The sequence below is a fragment of the Hemiscyllium ocellatum genome, chromosome 12 (genome assembly GCF_020745735.1).
Source record: "Hemiscyllium ocellatum isolate sHemOce1 chromosome 12, sHemOce1.pat.X.cur, whole genome shotgun sequence".
Lineage (NCBI taxonomy): Eukaryota > Metazoa > Chordata > Chondrichthyes > Orectolobiformes > Hemiscylliidae > Hemiscyllium > Hemiscyllium ocellatum.
The window spans coordinates 64,973,509-64,996,939 of NC_083412.1; the positions used below are offsets into that span (position 1 = coordinate 64,973,509).

Below are 23,431 nucleotides of genomic sequence, written 5' to 3' on the forward strand. Positions count from 1 at the left end.
CTTCAAGGCAGAGATTGATAAATTCTTGATCTCACTAGGAATTGAGGGCTACGAGGAGAGTGCAGGTAAGTGGAGTTGAAATGCACATCAGCCATGATTAAATGGTGGACGGACCGAATGGCCTTACTTCCACTCCTATGTCTTTGGTCTTAAGAGTTTATATTCACTAATTTATAACGCATGTTGCTCAAATATTCAACTTCCACCTTAAATCCTCAAATAAAACTTGTAATTATTATTAATTGAGATTCATATTATGCACGAGATAGCTAATGTTATTGAAATTTGAAATTTAGTGATCAGAAGGAAAATTCATCGTGTTTTACAGAGCAGGAACTCCTAACCAATTATTGCTGTTCACTATGATCACAACATTCAATGCTAGTTTGCTTTTGTTTTAAATTTTAAAAAAGGGGAAAAGATAATATACCTGCTTTTCTGGCCAACCAGTTCAAACACCAATTCACTCTGAAGCACTCAGCTAACTAGAATTGAAATAAACAGTTTATCAAATTTAAAAAGGTGACCTTTGAACAAAGACATACACTGACCAACACAAAATTAGCCTTTCTATACCGCTAGGTAGATGCTTATTTAATTATCATCAACGGAGGGTATAGAAATAAATTAGAACATTTCTTCAACAACATTCCTCCTTCCCCACCAACCCCCCAAAAAATCCAGTTCTCTTGAGACTAGGAAGACAAAGCTTGCTAATTACAATTCTATTTCCTTGCTCCAATTTAACTGCAGTTATTTCCTCAAGCAGTGGAATTTTACCATGTAATATATTACCTTACAGTAAACTGGAGGGAAACCACAGCTTCTTTCTTGCCTCAGAAAAGCACAAAACTGTTGAAAGACCTCACTGTAACTGGAACTTGCAAGTTCAAAGTTTGAAAGTGGAATTTTGTGAGTGGCATCACCTAGCAAAGAAAGTGTTTTAATAGAAATAACTTACTTTACATAAGCATCACTTGGATTTAGTCAAAAACATTGCAAAAATCCCTCCTGTTAATTGTTTTTCTATTCCATGTCACAATGAAGTGAACATTATTTCTAAAAATATTTAATTTTGACCATTCCCAATTAAGCTCAGTTTAGGCTTTAACAGGTCAAGTTCTTAGTCCAAGTCCTGTTCTCGCAGTCTGGAGAAAGGGGCAGTGTATAAAAACAATTTTTAAACTTAGTTTTTTTTAAAAAATAGATATTCTTTTCAAGAGATGCAAGTCGACAGGGAAGATCATTTTTTTTCTACCCTTACTTGTCCTTGAATGAAGCAGTTTACTAGGTCGTTGAAGAGGGCAATTAAGAGTCAACCACACTGCTGGACAACTGGAATTAATTCTCGGCCTGATCGTGCTAAGATTGCAGATGTCCTCTTCTAAAGAAGATTAGGTGAGCCAGATTACTTTTCTAGAACTGTTGGGGTGATTTACGATCATAATTACCAAAACTAGCTTTTAATTCCACAAAATTCAACAAACAGATGCAGTGTGAATGCATGTCCCCTAGGCCACTGAAGTATGGTCCAGTAACAATACCATCACCCCATTTAACAACCACTTGTCATTAAACTAGGATCAAGAGGAAATAAATGTACTCTTTCAACTGTGATGAAATAGAAAATATTTCATTCCCTTAGTAATAAACAAAGTAGATATAGGTGAATATATTCCAATCTCAAATAAAACAGGCCGAAATGTAGATTAAAATCAGAATTAATCATTGTACTCTGGAACAGAGTTTCATATTCCAGTAAGGAAGGTTTTCATCATGAGTGGGGTCGGTTAGTCCAGTTGATTGGAGGAATGATTTATGATGCAGAGTGACTCCAACAATGTGGGTTTAATTCCCATACCAGAGGTCAACATGAAAGTAAGAAGAAAAAAAAAGAGACATACGATGCATTCCAGACTAATAATAGCAATCAAAATCAGGAAGAATATGTCAAATGGGGAGGGGGGGGGTGGGAGAAAAAAAAAAGAGAGAAAGAGGCACACTCATGCTGGAATAAGGAAGGCTAAGAGGCAGCATAAGTATGGCATGCTGCACTAAAACAAAATATATTAACAGTAAATGACAGCGAAGGATACAGTAGAAGGATAGAGTAGGACCCACAAGGAACAAGTGGGACTAGCTGCTCACTAAAGCAAAGAATGCGGCAGAGATATTGAACAAGTACTTTGCTTCTGCATTTACCAAATTAGAAAATGGTGACAATGGCATTGTTGAAAATGAGGATGTTGAGCAGCTGAGTAGTATAGGGATAGATAAAGGAAGTACTAAAAAGGCTGACAGCACTGCAAGTAGAGAAGTTGCCAGGCCCAGATAGGATGCACTCATATTGCTAAGAGAAGGAAGGGAGCAAATAGCATAGCATGAGACAAAAATTTTCCAAATTCCTCTCAACACAAGTTTTGTCCCAGAGGACTGGAAGATTGCAAATGCGAGAGCATTGCTCCTTAAAGGAAAGATAACCAAGGAACTACAGACTTTCCAGCTTAATATCAATAGTGGGAAAACTGATGAAGACCATGACACAGGATAAGGAAAATATACAAAAAGTAAGTTAATACTTGACAAGGACAGGTCACATCTGACAAATCTGATTGATTCCTTTGACGAGGTGACACAGGCAGTGGTTGAGGGCAATGTTGTGGATGTTGTATATTTGGATTTTCAGAAATCATTTGATATGGTGGCACATGGCAGGTTGGTTAGCAATTTAAATGCTTGGGATTGATAGTTAACTTCTAACGCTACCAAGGACCTAAAAAGGTAAGAAATGCAGGATAAGTATAGATGGGCATTTCTCAAACTGGAGGCAAGTTGAAAGTTGTGTCTGCTTGAAATCAGTGCTTGGAACCTTGCTTATATAAATCAGAAATAGTAATTTGGAGATGGGCATTGTTGGCAAAATCTCAAATTGCAGATGAGACTAAGCTAGGGAAAACAGTGAAATGCGAGGTTGATGCGGAGTGCCTTCTGGGGGACATTGACAACTTGACCAAATGGGCAGATACCCAGCAAATGAATTTACACGCAGAAAATGAAAAAATATATTTTAGAAAAATATAAGCCCAATGGTACAATTTTAAGGCAAGTGTAGCAGAAGAGGGATTTCAGGGTTGACATGCACAGTTCTCTAAAGGTGGCCAGGCAAGTTGAAACAATTGTTACAAAAGCTTATAAAGTCCTTGGGTTTATAAACAGAGGTAGCGTTTAAAATGCCAGGAAATGATGCTACACCTCTACAAAACAATGGTCAGATCCATTTGGAGTACTGTATTCAGTTCTGGGCACTTTTCCAAAAACAAAAGGGTACTAGAAGCCTGGAGAGAGAACTCAAAAGGAGATTTATTAGAATTCTAACAGGAATTAGGGATTTTGGATACAAGACAAGACTAAAGAATTTGGGCTTATTTCCTTGGCACTGAAGATTAAGAGGGGTCCTTCCTGAGACATTCAAAATTATGTACAATTTTGACAGGGTGAAAGAGGATATTCTGTTTCCACCAGTTGGTATATCAGCAACTATGGGTCATAATTTCACACTTGTCAGCAAGACAGCTAAGAATAAACTGAGAAGACACTTACTCTGTTTTTAGGATTTGGAAAATGCTGCCCGGAAGAGTGAAGGCAGATACTCTAGAAGATGAATTAGAAGATTTTACAAGAGAGCTGGATACATATTTGAAAGGGCTACAGAGATCAGACTGGAGAACAGGTAACAGAATAGATTGACTTGCCTCTTTCTGTATCGTAAAAGTCTATGACAAAACTGCACCTGAATTACTGTACATGCATTGTACTGGTTACTTTATTTAAGGATGGATGCAACTGCACTGGAGGCAATTTAGGTTTAGAAGACTAATATTTTGAATGGACATAGTATCTTTTGAGGAAATTGGGCAAACTAGGCTCTTATCTGGAGTTTTAGAATAAGAGGTGACTAGATCAAAACAAAATCCTGAAGTGTCTTGAAAGGGTAGGTGTGAAGATCTTTTTCCTCTAGGGGAGAATCTGGAAGTGGGGGCACTCAAAATTAAGGGGTTGCCCTTTTAAAACAGATTTGGCAAAAACATTTTCTCTCGAGTCATTGGAACTTTCTTCCTGAAAATGTAGTGCAGGCAGAATCCTTCAAGTATTTATGATGCAGAGGTAGACGGATTCTTGTTGAGAAAGGGTTGTAAAGTTATCAGGAAAGTGGGAATGTGGATTTGAAGTTACATTCTGGTCAGCCATGATCTCTATGAATGTCACAGTAGGCTCAATGCTGCCATAGTTGTGGGTATGTTTGCCGAGCTGGGAAGTTGATTTGAAGACATTTCATCCCCCGTCTGGTGACATCTTCATTGCTTTGAAGCCTGATGTGAAGCGCTTCCATACGGTCACTTCTGGAATTTGTTTGGCTCCGTGAACAGAACCAAATTAATTCCAGAACAAACACTACAGCAGCACTTTACAGAAGGCTCCAAGCAGTGAAGATGTCACAGACATGTCTGCAAATCCACTTCCCAGTTCGGCAAACATTTTCAATTACAGCAACTGGCACCAAAGCTACAAATCTTCACACAAACCTTGATGAGGCTCAATGTATTGAATGGTCTCCTCATGTTCCTCATTTGTATGTAATCTATGACTGGAGAAGCATAACAAGACAACATTTCTGATTCAGGGAGCAAGACAGTAGGAGAGAGGCAGGATCATTGATTGGAGAAAGTAAATTTCTTTTCGAGAATCAGTTCCCTACAGATTCTCTCTCTCCCATTACACTGGTCATTCCCATGACTGAAATTTCCTGGGCACTTTAGGGATGACTCCTCCCATCCCTTCCAACTTTGTACTTTGAACCCTGATCAAATAATTATTTTCAGTTACTTACTTGATACTTGACAATGGTACCGAAAACCACAAGGGATCATACCTGTGCTCAGGTGACGGTATAGAAGAGAAAGAGACGGAAACAAAATTACTCGTAAATTAAGACTTTGCACACAGAGATAGCACATGTTAGCACTTAGGTTTTTGCAAACATTTAAGGAAAAAATGTTAGGGAGCTTCAAGGTGCATTGTTGTATCATGAGGGGAGTTTAAAAGGGAAAATTTATCTTCAACTCAATTAGCCTTGAGAGTTTTACAGCCCACTTAAAAGTAGAGATATGCTGGCCTCATTTAATCATTTCCAAAGACCACTTTAAAACATTACATAAAAAGATTAGTTCTTCAGAATTCAAAAATGTAAACATTAACTGCACAAGAAGTATCTGAATCCATAGCCCAAACAAATTCAAAATAAATTTAAAATCTATAATGTTATCCACATTTAATATATACACAAATCTAGCATCCCGAAAGGCTCTTTACCAAGGCAATAAAATAAAATGGCAATTTAATCAACTGCAGTAGGAACACATTACACATGATGGAGGTCATAACTATCAAAAATAACTCTGTTTAATAGTCCTATACACAAATGAAGAACAATCTGCTAGAGAATGGCAAGCAGCCACACGATTTAGTCTTAAACGCACGATCACTGGTTGTCATGGTTGAGTAATAAATTTAGTCACATTGAGATTTTCTCTTAAATCCCCATTAGGCTGCTTTGCTTCTTTTGTACTAAAATTAACACATTTCTTGCAATATACAATGGCAGGTTCCCTACTTATTCCACAATTTTTAATCAATCACCTAATTGGGTACTTGGTCCTTTGTCAATCGAATGTAAAGCTTATAGCACAAACTTGTATAATGCACTTTCTATCCTTGCACTACAAATAGTATGATATTGATCCTGCAATTGGACATTTACTGGGTTTGCTAAACGTACAACAGTTTACTAGACAGCTACTCATGCAGCATAATCACATTGAAAAAGAATTTTGATATTGCGCAATACATTTTCCACAAAATTATATTTCTCCCCTGCAAGGGAGAGAATAAAAAGGTAGTTTTTGTTGCATTTAATTGCAACATTCAGCATGTGTCACTTTATAGCGATTTGACAGGCATATAGAGACTACATGAACATTAGCATTAAGGGAAAATGCTGGATTTGTAGGAAACATAGATTGAACTTTTCCCCTCCTTGCATGTGGGGAGGACTGAACATAGTTGGTCATGTTGCAACTAAGGGCTTATTGCCTTCTTTGCCATCGCAGCAATTAGGTTTTGAGCAGGAAGCTCCATTGATGTATTTCTCAATCGGCAACTAATCAAGATCTTTAAGTAGCAAATTAAGAGAAAACTTTGATCGAGGAACTCAGCATCTCATAAGGAACTCACCTCACAATACACCCCTTAATGCCAACCCATACACTATAAAACTCCTGTACCATAACCAGTGGCTGGGTTGTTCCACGATCCTCTGTTGGCTCTCTTTTCTGGCAGCACTGTCTCTCCCGTACTGCTGCTGAGATGAACAGCTACCAGTCTCTCACTGGCCAGCAGCTCTTGGTAGATGGAACTAAAGGGTTCTGATCCTAGAGGTAGCCTGCTGCTCTTCGCTCTGAAAGACTGGCTCACAGTCAATAGGCTTACTTCAAACAGGAGACAATGCAATCTCTTGCTATTTTGCAGTCAGGAGGTGAAACTTCCACCTCCACAGGGGTTCTACTCATTATTTCATTCACCACAGATACCAGTAATATTTTCAGCATTTTTAATGTTTACAGTAGATGAATTTCCAAAAGAACAGGGAACAATAGCTCCATTCCTCCAAATCCATATATAGCATTTATTTATTTGCAGCAGTTTTGTCTAAACTGGTGTCTAATCTCAAGACTCATTCATTAGGCTCATTCATTACTTTTATCTCACTGATCTACACATTACCTGAACAACAAAAAAAACTGGATCCCATACATGTTCGGAGACATGTGACAACTGTGAGCAAGATTAAGCTCTTCCCTCCAAGGCTTAATTAAATAGTTTTAACATCTGTGATGCTCACAGACACTGAAGGTGACATCCTCCAGCAAACTTGCGTTATTATCATATCTTCAGTTTCACAACAAGCATTGCTGAAGATTACTTTATAAATGAGAAATGAAAATCAAAGATTTATGCACATTATATTGAATAGCAAAAAGCAACATTTCCTTCCATTCTTCCAGCAAAACAGAAATCTACAATAGTACACAGAAGAGGGAGTCTGGGTATAAAAGTAAAATAAAACAGGTCATTTTGTAAGAGTCACAATTTGCTTCATTCCACACTCCTTTAGAGAACAAGATTGTAGAACATGGACTACAGCAGTTCAACAAGGCAGCTCACCACTACATTTTCAATGAGAATGAAAATGAAAAAAAGGTTACTCACCTGGATCTATGAAGTAATGAAATTCACTGATGATGCCATTCTTCAATGAATATTTAACACAAGCCATTTCACAAGGAAGGAAACGTTGTTCAGAGTTTGGGGGGAGATCTGCCAGGCTCAAAAAACTAACAAAATGGAAAACTTCATCACAGACTCCTTTGGAAGAAAGAAAAATGCATAATTTCACCACTGTATGGCAATTTTACAATTTAAAAAAATGCATATTTGAAAAGTACCTGATTCAAATATGAAAAACATTGGTCAGGTTGCAGAAACCAGATTCAGTAGTCAGATGAGAGTATTCTGTAGCTTCTGTATAATTTTAGCAATGTAAACTCTACTGATTTGCCGGTATAAATCAGCATCACATTCATATTTTTATTATTGGTCAGAGTGACATGTCAGGTCCATGTTCTCCTTCAACTTTCCCCTCAGCAAATTCTAGTTCCCCATTCAGGGCCACCTACATTCCTACAGTTGTCAACTTTCTTCCCTAAGCCAGGTATTAAACCCATTTGTTTCTTAACTTTACGACTTATGGACTTAAATTTATAACAAACGCTTTTCAAAGAAAATCTCTAGCAAAGGCCCTTTGCTTGGCTCTTTTGTTTAAGGTTCTACAGACAAAGCAGACCTTTTTTGCCCCAATGAGATATTATTTGAAAATAATCTAATTACTGTTTATCCAATTTATTTCTAATTAATGAAGAAATCAATTGTTGAGAAATTAATTCAAGCTTGCGGTGCTGAATCTGGAGTTGTAATAACCACACAAGTAATAGCATTCATTATTCTATAAAATTGACAGTAAGTTCTGGAATTCACAAACGACCAGTTAAATGCACAAACCAAGGAACGGTTATGGGCGAGGGTCTATCACAAGTTGTAGACTTCATAGACTGAATCGACTAAGTCACTGATGATGTCAGCCATTTATGAACCTTTGTTGCTCTAAGGCAACGAAAGATTTAATCTTTGTTGAATCTCACAGAGCAGCGTACAAAATAAAATTACTGTAGAACATTCCAAGACTTTGAAGATACAAACATTACATCAGTCTTCTATAGGTTTATAAAATGAGGGACACTGATAGGGTGAATATCCAAGATCTTTTTTCCTACAGTTAGGGAAGTCCAAAACTAGAGGATGAAGGTTAAAAAGGTGAGAAGGGAAATGTTTAAAAAGGACCTAAGAGGAAACATTTTCATATTTGTATGGAACAAACTACCAGAAGAAATGATGGAATAAGGAAGCATCTGGATGTGCAAATGACTGGGAAGGGTTTACAGGAATATGGCCAAATGCTGGCAAATAGGACTAGGACCAAAGTGTCTGTTTCTGTGCTGTATGATTCTATGAATCCTAGTCTCATTTCCTCAATGTATTAAAGTTTCATATTTGAAAAAGATCTACAAGCATGCAATCCAACATTTCCATTTCATCTTTAAACCATGTGTATGTTCCAATATTTCAATTTCAATGCAATGGTTTAAAACGTGAAATTTAAAATCATGTGCAAGAAATGATTAAGGAACACTGAACAATTAATAAAACGTTTTTAAGCCACTTTAGTTACTCAAGAAGCTAGAGATTGGAATAAGATCACTAAGGAATGGACAGGATAATACTACAGCTAACCAAGGAGAAATAAGACAAGAAATTGCATAATGGTGTGACAGATCAATACACTGTCAGAATTTAAAACTATTGTTGGACTAATTGTAATTGACTGCATTTATAACCAATTAGAAGTACAAATGGATGAATTTGAGTCATGAACTGAGCTAGCAGCTTATGACCCCATTATTCCTACCTCAGACTTAACCCACAATGTCTTAGTCATAATAGAAGATGGAGACCAAAGACATCATTCAAGATATGCTAATGGAAAAATGCAAAATAGTTACCTGAGTGAATACAGCTTCAGTAACTTACTGAGCTCTTGCTCAACACTATCCAAGACAAAGCAGACTTCACGGCTTCCCCACAAGCATATTGCATACGCACCTATACCACATGCACTGCTGTGGTTTAACATTGAACAATAAATTTTGACCTTGCCAATGACATTGTGCCTTGCTGGATGCCAAAGAAAACATTGACTTCCTTACACTAGCTACAAGGTATACTTCAGCAATCTTTAAAAATTGCCAATGGTAACTTTCAACCAATGGCTTGTCTATTCTTGTCCTAAAGTGGTAAAGGGAAAGAGAAAGAGAGTACCAAGATAGGATAGTGAAGGCAGTATTTGGTATGCTTTCCTTTACTGGTCAGGGTATTGAGTACAGGGGTTAGGAGGTCATGTTGCAGCTGTACAGGACATTGGTTAGGCCACTGTTGGAATATTGCGTGCAAATTCTGGTCTCCTTCCTATCGGAAGGATGTTGTGAAACCTGAAAGGGTTCAGAAAAGAGTTACAAGGATGTCACCAGGATTGGAGGATTTGAGCTACAGGAAGAGGCTGAACAGGCTAGGTTTGTTTTCCATGGAGTGTCAGAGGCCAAGGGGTGTCCTTAGAGGCTTATAAAATCATGAAGGGCATGGATATGGTAAATAAGTAATGACTTTTCCCTGGCATTGAGAAATCCAAAATTGGGAGGGCACAGATTTAGATGAGAGGGGCAAAATATAGAAGAGTACCAAGGGGCAACTTTTCACGCAGAAAGTAGTGCATGTGTGGAATGAGCTGCCAGAGGAAGTGGTGGAGGCTAGTACAATTGCAATATTTAAAAGGCATCTGGATGGGTATATGAATAGGAAGGGTTTGGAGAGATATAGGCCGGGGGTTGGCAGGTGGGATTGGATTGGGATATCTGGTCAGCATGGACGGGTTGGACCAAAGGGTCTGTTTCCGTGCTGTACATCTCTATGACACTAATACTGTCAAGTGACCCAAGATGTAAAACACCATGAATTAGAAATATAATGCTATTTTTTCAGGCCCCTGGGTCAATATACTACAATTCTATCCCTACTGGGGCAATACCTTAAATCGCACACAACTGCAGCTGTTCAAGAGATAATTCACAGTGACAGTCATATTCAAGACTGGCATTGGGGGTTGCTTGTGTCATGGACATCTACAGAAAAAAAAGCGCTGAGTAAAAAACAAATCCCTTTACTGTCAATTTAAAAATTAAATTGCACAAAGATAATCTACCTTCATCACTGGACCAGGACATAGGTGGATTATTTGTTCCCTTTGCTGTTACAGAGAATATTGGGTTCTGCAACTGTAAGACAAAGTAATAACAAAATATAGTGATATGTGGCACAAAATACAAAGACAGCTCAAAAACATTGTTATGAAAATTAGATGAGTAATACATGACAAAATACACTTAATCGAATAAAATAACCCAGGGTTCAATGAAGAGATGCTGAATATGTTAGATTTAAAATTATAAGTAAGTAAAGAGTTAATTTAGTCAAGGAGCTAACTTTTCAGAAAGCTTTTCAAAATGGAGGAAAGGCCCTGTTGTGTTTATAAGAGAAAAGCACAGAAAATCAAGCCAGAGCGGGTGAAAATACTACAACTGAAGGAGCAACAAGTAGGGAAAATACCTACTCCTCAAATGAAATGTGGCTTTTCAGGCAGTGATGTAGACTTATGCCTTTATTTATGGCTTGTACAGCAGAAAGTATCCAGTCTGTTATGGTTTACTGCATCAACTACAGCCCGTCTTTATCCTCTCAAATCATTATTTTTGATCACTTTCATTCAGATTTGAAAGTTTTCTACACTGTTGAGTACTAATGCCACAGTACTTGAAAGCACAGATGGAAAGCTACAATCAATCTGCAGTGTTCTCACTGTGCATTTCTATTCCAGGGAGGTACCAATGTCAGTGAAGACGAATAGCTAATTGTACCAGGCATTGCAATCATTTGTAACAATTCTGGAAAGGCAGGAAATGGCATTCATCCCACTCAATTCAGAAAAAGGGCCCCGTTCTTGTATACTTGAATGAAGGTGAGTTGCTTGTGAGGAAAAGACTTTGACCAAGTTATTTTTTCTCATTTGAAGGAAGGTGAAATTTCCAATGCAAGATTAAATCGAAAGTTTCTAATATTAGAAATTCAACGAAGTGAAACAGGTCACCTTAGAGTTGCTAAATTAACAGTCTAAACTTTAAAAAATAATTTCTATCATCTACTGTTCTACTTTGGTCAAAAATAGAGTATTTATAGTGACTTTCAACACTGCACAATGATAGTAGAAATGGAGGAAATAGTTATTTTTACACTAACTCCAAGACAAATTTCCACAAAAAGGCACACTTCACAAAATTAAAAGCTGTTTATGTGATGAAAGTGGTAAGAAAAGGCCCAACTGCAAGGAGACTTTATAATACATGAGCACTCACTGTCTTCAATCACATATAGAATATGCTGTTGATTTAATTTTAAAATAAAATTCAATCAACAGTGAGATTCCAAACAATAGTGAAAAGGTTTTTTTAAAATTAAGCCTGTATAATGGAATAGGCGATTTTTAAAAAAATCAGTCAACCTGGGACAAGAACTGCAAGAGCAAAGAATGGAAGAAAGAGTGAAGTGGGAAAGAAAGGGACACCACAAGAGAAAAGGGGAAGGAACAGTAACAATTTTCAATAGCTTGCCCAAATGAACGCATTTCTACATGTGAGCACAGGCACTGCATCTACAGGTGATTCTTAAAAAGGTGTCAAAATCTAAACAATCCTGTTAGCACTCAATTTCCACTCAGGTGAGGATGGCTTACCTCAGTTGGTTGGATAGCCGGTTTGTGATGCAGAGTGGGTGGTACTCAGAAGTTGTGGGCAGCATGGTGGTTCAGTGATTATAGGTGGTACAGTGCCTAGCACTGCCATTCCACAGCACCAGGGATCCAGGGTCGAATCTACCCGTGGGCAATTGTGCAAACTCCACACAGACATTCTTCCTGTTTCTGCCTGGGTTTCCCCCAGGTGCTTATGACTGAGTCATTCCAACATGTTGGTTCAATTCCCGCACCAGCTGAGGTTACCATGAAGTACTCTTCCTTTTCAATCTTCCCCCTTGTCTGAGGCATGGAGACCCTCAGGTAAAATCACCAATCATCTCTCTCTAAAGCAGCCTTGTGGTCTAGTATGTCGACTGTACTTTGCACTAGTCAGTGCACTCATGAAGACAATGAACTAGCTTGGAAGAGAGAAGGTGAACATCTCTCACACTGCTGGAGTTTTTTTCAGGCCTTTATTCCCTCCATGTGTGGAAGGCCAGAAGACCAAACTTTTTTTTTTTTAAAAAGTCTTTACCAACCTATTCTTCAAATCAGAAGTTACCGAATCCATTATTAAAATTTGGATCTGGATGTAGATTTGCGAGCTGAGCTGCAAGGCTCATCTTCAGATGTTTCGTCACCATAGTCGGTAACATCTTCAGTGAGCCTCCGGACGAAGCACTGCTGATGATTCCTCCTTTCTATGTTTGGGTTGGTGATGTCATTTCCTGTGGTGATGTCATTTTCTGTTCTTTTTCCTCAGGGGGTGGTAAATGGGGTCTAACTCAAATGTATTTGTTGATAAAGTTCTGGTAGGAATGCCATGCTTCTAGGAATTCTTGTGCATGTCTGTTTGACTTGTCCTAGAATGGTTGTGTCGGCTCAGTCGAAGTAGTGACCTTCCTTACCTTACCTAAAAGGTATTAGTGAGAGGGGAAAATGTCATTTTATGGCTAGTTGATGTTCACGTATCCTGGTGGCTACATGCAAACAAGCAAAACTAATGTCATTTACAAAATACCGTGCAAGAACTGTAACAAACACTACATTGGACAAACAGGCAGAAAACTAGCCACCAGAATAGATGAACATCAACTAGCCACAAAACAACATGACCCTCTCTCACTAGTATTCTTATATACAAAGGAAGGAAGGACACCACTTCAACTGGGACAGCACATCCATCCTACAACAGGTTAAACAGAGAGATGCACGTGAATTCCTAGAAGCATAGCATTCCAACCGGAACCTTTTCAACAAACACACCGAGTTGGACCCCATTTACCACCCCCTGAAAAAAAGAGCAGGAAGTGACATCACCAGAGGAAATGATATCACCATCACAAAGAAACCCAAACTTATAAATAGAAAGCAGGAATCATCAGCATTGCTTCATCTGGAGGTTCACTGAAGAGGTTACCCAGTATGGTGACGAAATGTCTGAAAATGAACCTTCCAGCTCAGCGAGCAAACCAACATCCATAACCTCAACCTGAGCTACAAATCCTCTCAAAACTCATTAAAACTTGAGTGGAGACAAGAAAAAAAAATCTTATTCAGCAAAACAAATCATATTATTTTATTTCTACCTAAATTAATTTAGCTTTATGGTAACAAAAGCACTGACCTGTCTCTTTGAAGGTTCATTAAATGTCTTGTCATCCTTCTCAGCTTTCCATTCATGGGCCATCTGTGCAAACTTCTCTTTTTCCAATGCCGTCAGTGACTTCAACAGAAAATAAATTGAATTATCACAATATAGATATTACACCTATGCATTTTATCTCCTAGTTTTTAAACAAGTATGAAAAACAAAATCGATCCAGTGGGGAGTGCTGGATTTTTTGTAGGACATTTTATATTGCACGATTGAAAGCCAAAACCCAATTGGCCCTGTATGACCAAAAGATTGGTGTGAGCAATGCAATGAACAGATGTAAAACAATATTTACTGCCAAGTTTGAGGTTGTATAGGAGGTTGACTACAGCATCCATAGACAGTAAGAAACAAAATACTACTGGATCCTATTTTAAAACTAGTTGATCACTTCAGTCTCAAGAAGAAGTTGAATTTTAATATCAAGAATGAAGATAAATGGCAATAGACAATGTAACCAATGAGCAGGTATGGATGGAGGAAGTATTGACCTGTAATTGGAGGAGTGTTTTCCCACAAGGAAATGGTAAAGAAAAAGACTAAATAATTGCTGGAACTTTTTTCTTCCAACACTTACAAATTAATCATATTTCAAAAATGTTTGGTTACTTAATAGAATGACGGACAAAAGGCAAAAAAAAACTTACATCTTGACTGTGAACTTTAACTAGTTAAGCAAGTTCAGTGTATGTTGCATGGCCATCAACATGACAGATGCCAAATGCCAAACCTCCAATGGGTTAGTTTGGACTTGCCTATTTGGTTCACATGCTACTTTCTCTAACAAGGCTTCTAGGTCTACAAGCAGTTTCTTAGGCTATTTTATTTTGTAAGTGCCTTTCTTGAGATTCTAAGATAGGAAAACAGAGTATACAAGTTTAGACCCAAACAAAACAGAGGGAAAAAAAAGAGTAGGGAATAAGAAGCAATATTAGGGAAGGGAGAATGTGATAGGATAAACAGAAACTCAGCCAGTGATTGTAACAAGATCAAAAAAGGCTTGCAAAAACAGGAAAAGAAAAAATGTAGTATAAATGAGAAGAGACCTTAAAATATATCTATAATGCCATTTCTTTCTTCCTTCAAGGATCACAATTTTGCTTCAGCAGAATTGAATACACAAAATTCATTGGCTCTGATTTTGAAGTTAGCTAAGTTATGGCGCTGAGTAGTCGATTTGAAGGCAGCCCCCGCCAAATCAACTTAGTTGAATTTGTTGGAGAGGAAATAAATGATTGGCACATGCAGGTATGTCAATTTATTATATTTCAGCCTAAGAGTTTAAAATGTAAACTTTTTACATTCTGTAATTAAAAGATTAGAATTTCAGGGACAGTGGGACTCTCAGCAGTCCTTTGAACTTACTTTATTTAAAATTTGATCAGTTGGGGAGGGGGGGAATTCAGAATGGCAGCGACCCAGTAAGTCTGCTTTGCTGAGCTCTGCACCAGAACCCAGACATAGTGGGGCACTCACCCTCCCTTTACTACTTAATGTACTGGAAATAACCATTTCTTGACCCTAGAACCATCTTAATATCAGTTTGAAATTGAGGATCACATCAGGCAGGGAGTCCCCCCACAAAAGACACACCAGTGGCCAAAGCGTCAGCCTCAGTGACTTCCCCAGGGGACTCACCTATAGAGCAGAGGCTGACCATGGAGTTCGTGAAACTCAGAAGATTGTTTGTCGATGAAAGACAGCCAGTCCAGGCTTGAATCAATCAATCTCAGTCATGCTGCAGAGGCACGACCAGGAGATCCAGCCCCTCGGGCAGCGTGTCGGGGAGGCAGAGCAACAGGTCACCGCTTCAGACGGCGGCGGAATTCTTGACGGGTTGGGTCCAGGCCCTGGAATGGCGAGTGCGGGCCATGGAGGAGCAGGTTAGTGACCTCGAAAAGTAAGGTAGTCAGAAGAACATCTGTTTGGTGGGGGCTTCCTGAACGGGAAGAGGAAGGCCAGCTCATCAGCTTCTTGGAGCAATGGCTCCTGCAGTGTCTGAAGCCGGAAGTCAAGGTGGGCCAGGTGCAGGTCAAGTGGGCCCACCGCATCGCAGTGCCCCTGCCTAGTCATAGTGTGACTCCAGTGCTATAGAGATAAACAAATGAAGCTGAATCCTCGAGAGCACTGGGAAAGCATCCTTAGGCTCTGATATACAAGGATCACGAATTATGCTTTTCCAAGACTTCTCTCTGGTCATGATTCGTAAGAGACTTCGATGAGGTAAAAATGCAACTGAGGGACTTGAATATTCAGTATTCCCTTAGATATCTGGCGATACTGCATTTCAGCCACAGAAGGTCCGTGTTCAATTTTGATTCATTGGAAAAGGCAAAGACTTCTTGGATGCTTTAAAATACACTGACTGGCTTGAATAATACGGACAATTATGTTTATTTTGTTTTGTCTCTAAATTTGCCTGGTTTACTTGGTTGTTCGGTGTGTGTGTGTGTTGGGGGGGGGGGCCAGGTTTGATATGTGTCAGGGTCATAATCGTTACACCAGAACATTATTTCAACAAGCCAACACATACTGCAGCACAGAGGAACTAAGCAGAGCAGAGGAAAATCACCTATACAATGTATTCAAAAAGAATGGGTACCCAATGAACAGCAGCAAACCCAAACAAGCAGATAAAACATGTCCAGAAAGCCTAGCCACTCTCCCCTACATCAAAGGCATTTCTGAAACAACTGGCAGAACACTCAGACCCCTTGGCATCATGGCAGCCCACAAACCCACCAACACACAAGAACAGCAGGTAATGAACTTGAAAGACCCTACACAAATGAGCAAAACTAATGTCATTTACAAAATATCATGCAAGAACTGTAACAAACACTACATTGGACAAACAGGCAGAAAACTAGCCATCAGGATACATGAACACTAACTAGCCACAAAAAGACATGACCCTCTCTCACTAGTATTCTTATATACAAAGGAAGGAAGAACACCACTTCGACTGAGGCAACACATCCATCCTAGGACAAGCCAAACAGAGACATGCATGAGAATTCCTAGAAGCATGGCATTCCAACCAGAACTCTATCAACAAACATATCGAGTTAGACCCCATCTACCACCTCCTGAGAAAAGGAGCTGGAAGTGACATCACCACAGGAAATGACATCACCAACCCAAAGAAATTCAAACATAAATAAAAAGTAGGAATTTTTAGCATTGCTTTGCCTGAGGCCCACTGAAGATGTTACCCAGTAGGGTAACGAAACACCTGGAAATGAACCTTCCAGTTCAGTGAGTAAGCCTACATCCAAGCCTCAACCCGAGCTACAAATCTTCTCAAAACTCACTATGTGGAGATGTCTTTACCCTGAAGGTAGGGATTTTACGTTTTTTTCTAATCCACATAAGTACCAGACTAGAATTGACAGGATTTTTTGTCTCATCAACCTTTTTGAACTCACTACTGTCCTGCAGAACAGGGAACATAGCCGTTTCTGATCACTTGACAGTGTACATGGAGGTCAAGGCCAGTGGTTGCGGGATGGGCTCTCAGCACTGGCGCATGGATAATTTCCACCTTAAAGATAGCAAGTTTATAAGAGTATTTTTGTGGAAGTTTAAAATCCTTTGGGATATTATTTAGGTATGGCCAGTAATCCAGTGGGAGACTGCCAAGGCCTATGCATGGGACTTAATTATTTCTAACTCTGCGACCCGAAAGCAACAGAGGGGAGAACATTAACATTTGCTCGAGGCTCGTCTGAAGGCAGCTGAGTTAGCATACTTTGACAGACCGTCTGTAACTAAACTGCAGCAGATTACAGCCCTGAGGGCTACTGTGAATGCTGCACGCACCCAAATAGGTGATAAACCATGCAGATGGCCAGAAAGAAGAATACCCCCCAATCTATTACATCCAGAGAGAGTGTGCTGGTACTCTTACTTGCAATGCTAAAAAGATTAATGCAGCTTGTAGAAAGTTTTACTTTGAGCTGTATTGATCATTCTGTGACAACAAAATGAAAATGGAATCCTTTTTTCAGGCTATGAACATTCTGGGTGTAACTTCAGGGCAGGCGTCCTCCGAATGCCCCCCTGACAATTCAGAAAATACAGGAGGCGGTGAGGCTGCTCCAGAGTGGTAAAGCATCTGACCCAGATGGTATTCAAAGTTTTATAAGGAGTTTATAGACAAGCTGGCCGGGCCACTCTTGGATATGTATGATTACTTATTCAGTCAGGACCGTCTCCCATCATCTTTGAGAGAAGCAAATTATTCTCTTATTCTTAAGAAAAACCCCAGAGGATTTCACTTCATACAGGCCCATATCATTAGTGAATGTAGATTTTAAAATCTTATCAAAAATGCTAGCATTAAGGCTGGAGAGGATATTGCCTTTTATTATAAAGGAGGACCAGACAGGGTCACAGGCCTACCAAAAATATTTTTTTTAAAAAGTACTAAATATGGTCCAAATAGGTCATCAAAGATCGATCCCGGGTTTGGTTGTCTTCCTGGATGCAGAGAAAGCATTTGATCAGGAGGAGTGGCCATACCTCTTATGTCATGAAATGATTTGGTCTTGGAGGGATTTTTGCCAAATGGGTAGCAGCGTTGCATAATGATCCGAAAGCAGCGGTTCTTACTAATGGTATGAAGTCAAGATAGTTTTAGTGTTGGCAGAGGCTGCTGACAAGGGTGCCCTCTCTTGCCACTATTATTTACATTGGTGATCGAGCCGCTGGTGGAGGCCATCCAGATGGTTCTCAATATAACGGTCCCAGAGGTAGAGTCAGGCAGCTATAAAATCATCCTCTCTTTGGAAAACATCCTTTTCTTTTTAACTGATCCAATGACATCTGTGCCCCACTTAATACAAGTGATTAATCTGTTGTTTGGTATAAAATTAATTCCATGAAAATCAGAGGCATTGCCTGTGGAGGGCCTTACTAGTGTATCCAGTTTTGGGGATGGAACCTGTTTCCTTTTCCAGTGGTTACAGGGAGGTTTTTGTAATTAGGTATTTTTATCACCCTGATCTTCAATCAACTATATAAAAGCTAACCATGTGCAGTTGTTAGAGAAGATAAGGCAGGATCTTCAGCACTGGGAAGATCTTCCGATATCTTGGTTGGGTAGAATAGCTCTGGTTCTTCCTTGCTTATTATATCCCATGCAAATGCTCCCTTTGATGCTGCCAAGGCAGGGCACTACAGAGGCTTTACAGTTGGCTTGAATCTTTGATCTGGCACCAGCCTTTTATCAAGCTGGATAAACTGCAGCTTCCACATGGACTCTGGCTTTAAGTTCTGGGAGTGCAAAGGAATCTCCTGTTTGGTAGTTCTACTGACAGGGAGGTCATGATGTCCTTTGAGCAGCTGAGTCAGAAATTTGAGCTACCTAGGAGAGAAATCTCTTTCATTACTTCCAGATTAGAAACTTCATACAAAAAAAACTACAATGATGGTTAGTCCCTACAAGTCAGACATGGAGGAGTGCACTCCGGTCTACGGGCGCCCTCTCAGTAGTACTCTCTATCACTTGTTAGGAAGTAATATTTTGAAGGACAGAGTGGCTATACAGAACCTGGACTCAAAATTGGGGGTAGAAATCTCAGATGTGGGAGGATATCTGGGAAAATGTTAGGCAGATCGATTTGCAATAGGACCCAGGCCATTCAACTAAACGTACTCCATACGGCTCACTTGGCGCCAGAACGGGTTGTGAAATTCAAGACAGGAGTGTCCCCAATGTGCCCCAAGTGTATAATGTATGTTGGCATTCTTAATCATAGCTTGTGGTCATGCCAAAAGCTTCACAGGTATTGGGATGCCACAGTGAGTGTTTTGGAACCGAAGTTAAGTTGGATCCAGCATCCCTCCTTTTGGATCTCCTCTTTGGATGTGCATAGGAAGGAATGGTTTAAAATTCTTTCATTCTGTGCGGGGAAGAACATTCTAATGAGCTGGGTGTCGGAGAATCCCCCGGGGCTCTCGAGCTGGCATAGGTTAGTCATGGAACACATTCCCCTGGACGTCCTTAAGAGTGTGGTGCACCAGAAAACTAAATTGTTTTACAAAACAAGGCGGCCCTTTTTGAATTATATTGATACAGGCTTGTCGGCTATACTGATCAGGGCCTTTGTGTAGCCGTGAGGGTCGTGCCTGGCAGTCCGGGGGCTCCTGATCAAACACTGGTTTACTTACTATTGCTCCCAGTGGTGGGGAGCTTCGGTGAGATTTCACTGAGTGTAGTAATTCAATTGAATATAACTTAAGTTCCATTGCTATAACTTGGTTTAATTTAATTTTGTTTATTTATTTTGCTTCTTTTTCCTTGGTTATTGATTGAATTGTAGTTTTTGCAGAGTTTTTTTGTTTTTTTTCCATGTTTCGGTAATTTGTGGAATAGAGTAATAGTTTGTTTCCTATTGTTATTATATTAGGAAGTGGTTATACTATTTTGTACTGGTTTTGTAATCTTGTAAAAAAAACTTAAATATTTTTAATTGAAAAAAAGATTAAAATTTGATCAGTTTCCTTGAGGTTTTCAAAGTTTGGGAGAAGATTTGTAGCTCAGGTGCTCGTTGCTGTGATTCTGTTCGCCGAGCTGAGAATGTGTGTTGCAGACGTTTTATCCCCTGTCTAGGTGACATCCTCAGTGCTTGGGAGCCTCCTATGAAGCACTTCTGTGATGTTTCCTCCGGCATTTATAACGATTTGTATCTGCTACTTCCGGTTGTCAGTTCCAGCTGTCCGCTGCCGTGGCCGGTATATTGGGGCCAGGTCAACGTGCTTGTTCATTGAATCAGTGAACAACTACTATTATTGGACAAGCCAAACAAACAGAACAGCCAGGGAATTCCGAGGCATGGCACTCATCCACTTCACAGGAAGCTCCCAAGCACTGAGGATGTCACCTAGACAGGCGACAAAAATGTCTGCAACACAAATTCCCAGCTCAGCGAACAGAACCACAACAACGTGCACCTGAGCTACAAATCTTTTCCCAAACTTTGAACACCTACGGGTGAGAGATGCTAAGACAAGCAAGGAAATGAGAATCCTGTGCCAACCGCCTGAGTGCTACATACGAACAACTCCGGTTCCTGCACGAATGCCGAAAGAATCGAATCCTTCCATCATGTGTCAGATACAGACCACCAGTCAACAACCCACAATCCAGGGACACAGCCAGACAGAACGGATTAAGGATGATCCAGTTAATGATTACAGACGCACACAACAGACTACACAAATACAGAAAAGAAATTGCGTGCCAAAAATCGTTAATTTCAAAAACCACCAATCAGGAATGTACCCAGACCACAGAACAGGCCATCACCACAGTATAGAAAAGGACCACACACCGAAAAAAAAGGCACTAAAAGAAAAAAAATGGCCAAATTAACACACAACAGAGAGGACACCACAACACACTCGTGGGTTAGAGACCTCTCCCAAAGACAGCTCACAGACACGGAAAGAACAATACTGGCCAAAGGACTCAATTACAACCACAGGGACGCCAAGACAGCAGACTTCCTAGCAGCACTAGAATGCACACTCAGAAATAATGTACTGACAAAAGAGACACAACAAACAGTGAGACAAAGTATCGTACCCCTGATAACAAGGAAAAGACAAACACATAACCTCAACACCAAGGAGAGTGAAGCACTAAATGGACTAAGAAACGATAAGAACATAATCAGACTACCAGCAGACAAAGGCAGAATGACGGTCATCCTGGACAAAGCAGAGTATATCCAAAAAAGCACAACAACTACTTGCAAATACCAACACCTACCAAAAGAGGGAGTTTGACCCCACCCCACAGCTCATCAATAGGATAAACAACACACTGAGGAACCTACAACAAAAAAAAGACAGATAACCAGGTTTGACCTACAGAGAGTGAAACCTGAAAGCAACAACACCCCCAGATTCTATGGACTACCTAAAGTGCACAAACCAGACATCCCACTCAGACCCATCGTATCACTACCAGGGACACCAACATACAAACTGGCTAAAGAACTACAGCAGAAACTGAAACACCTGATCAGCGGATCCAGACACTCTATACAGTCAACACAGGAATTCTTGGATATCAGAAATATACACATAGACAAGGAAGAAACTATGGTCTCATTCGATGTAACGGCACTGTTCACCTCTATCGACAAAACCCTAGCCAGAGAAACAATAGCCAACCTGCTGGACATACAGAACAGACAACAAGACGGTGAACCTATCAACAAAGACTGCATACTCAAACTACTGGACCTGTGCCTCAGAACACACTTCACATTCAACAACCAAACATACGAACAAATCAACAGCACACCCATGGGTTCACCCATCTCTGGACTATAGCAGGAGCGGTAATGCAAAGGTTAGAACAAACAGTCTTACCACAAATTCAACCCAAACTCTGGGTCAGATATGTAAATGATACCTTTGTAATCATTAAAAACACAGAAATAGAGAACACACACCGGATCAACAACACCATACTCACAGGAATCCGATTCACTAGAGAGGAAGAAAAGGATAACCAACTCCCATTCCTCGATGTGAAGGTACAGAGAACACTGAATGGAGATTTCACCACAAAGGTATACAAGAAAGCCACACACACAGACCAAGTACTGAACTACAAAAGCAACCACCCCAACACACAAAAGAAGTTGCATCAAGACACTGTTCAAAAGGGCCACAACACACTGCAGTACACCGGAACTGCAAAAAGAGGAAGAGAACACCTCTACAATGTATTCGCCAAAAACGGATACCCTCGCAATTTCATCAACAGATGCCTAAGGGAAAGACAATGAAATGAGGACATGCCACAACCCAAAGGACTAGTCACACTACCATACATCAAAAACATTTCTGAACTGACAGCCAGACTACTGCAACCACTAGGACGCATAACAGCACACAGACCAACAGCCACTCTCAGAAAACAACTCACCAGGACGAAGGACTTGATGCCCAGCATGAGCAAAACCAATGTAGTGTACAAAATCCCATGCAAGGACAGCACAAAACACTACATAGGACAAAGAGGAAGACAGCTAACGATCCGCATCCACGAACACCAACTAGCCACGAAAAGACATGACCAGCTATCCTTAGTAGCCACACATGCAGATGACAAGCAACATGAGTTCGACTGGAACAACACTATTATCAGACAAGCCAAACAGAGAACAGCCAGGGAATTCCTAGAGGCATGGCACTCATCCACAGATTCTATCAATAAGCACATCAACCTGGACCCAATATACCGGCCACGGCAGCGGACAGCTGGAACTGACAACCAGAAGCGGCAGATACAAATCACTATAAATGCTGGAGGAAACATCACAGAAGCGCTTCACAGGAGACTCCCAAGCACTGAGGATGTCACCTAGACAGGGGAACGAAACGTCTGCAACACAAATTCCCAGCTCGGCGAACAGATCCTTGAGGTTTTGCTTGTTACAGTGCCTCATTCGTTCTACTTCAATTGAGTAAAGATATGAAGAAATGATAAGTTTTTGTATTTTCGTTTTAGTTGTAATAATATTCATGCCACTTTAAGGAGTGGATTTCTTTGATTCATCAAAAAATATATACTCTTAGTTTCTTCTGCTCCTGTAATGTTATTGTGTCTCTAAGAGACGTGTTTTGGTCTGGTTTCTTTGAGCAAGATGTTGGGGTACAGGTGCCAAGTGGTCTTTGAGAAA

The 23,431-nt window shown here is 39.9% G+C and overlaps 1 protein-coding gene and 1 long non-coding RNA gene across 2 annotated transcripts in view; both read right to left on the bottom strand.

Moving 5' to 3' along the window:
* The window catches only part of LOC132820593 (protein maelstrom homolog), a 63,305-nt gene that overhangs the window by 38,364 nt on the left and 1,510 nt on the right, over positions 1-23,431 (bottom strand). The window contains exons 2-7 of the mRNA XM_060832798.1: positions 13,698-13,796; positions 10,487-10,559; positions 7,327-7,482; positions 4,889-4,930; positions 796-926; positions 431-485 (exon numbers count right to left, since the gene is read on the bottom strand). Coding sequence (XP_060688781.1) covers positions 431-485; positions 796-926; positions 4,889-4,930; positions 7,327-7,482; positions 10,487-10,559; positions 13,698-13,796 — 556 coding nt within the window. The remainder of the gene's footprint in view (positions 1-430; positions 486-795; positions 927-4,888; positions 4,931-7,326; positions 7,483-10,486; positions 10,560-13,697; positions 13,797-23,431) is intronic.
* LOC132820805 (uncharacterized) lies at positions 7,414-13,780 on the bottom strand. Its single transcript, XR_009645245.1, has 3 exons — positions 13,698-13,780; positions 10,487-10,559; positions 7,414-7,482 (listed from the first exon to the last, which is right to left on the bottom strand). It is a non-coding gene; the product is annotated as an uncharacterized LOC132820805 (long non-coding RNA).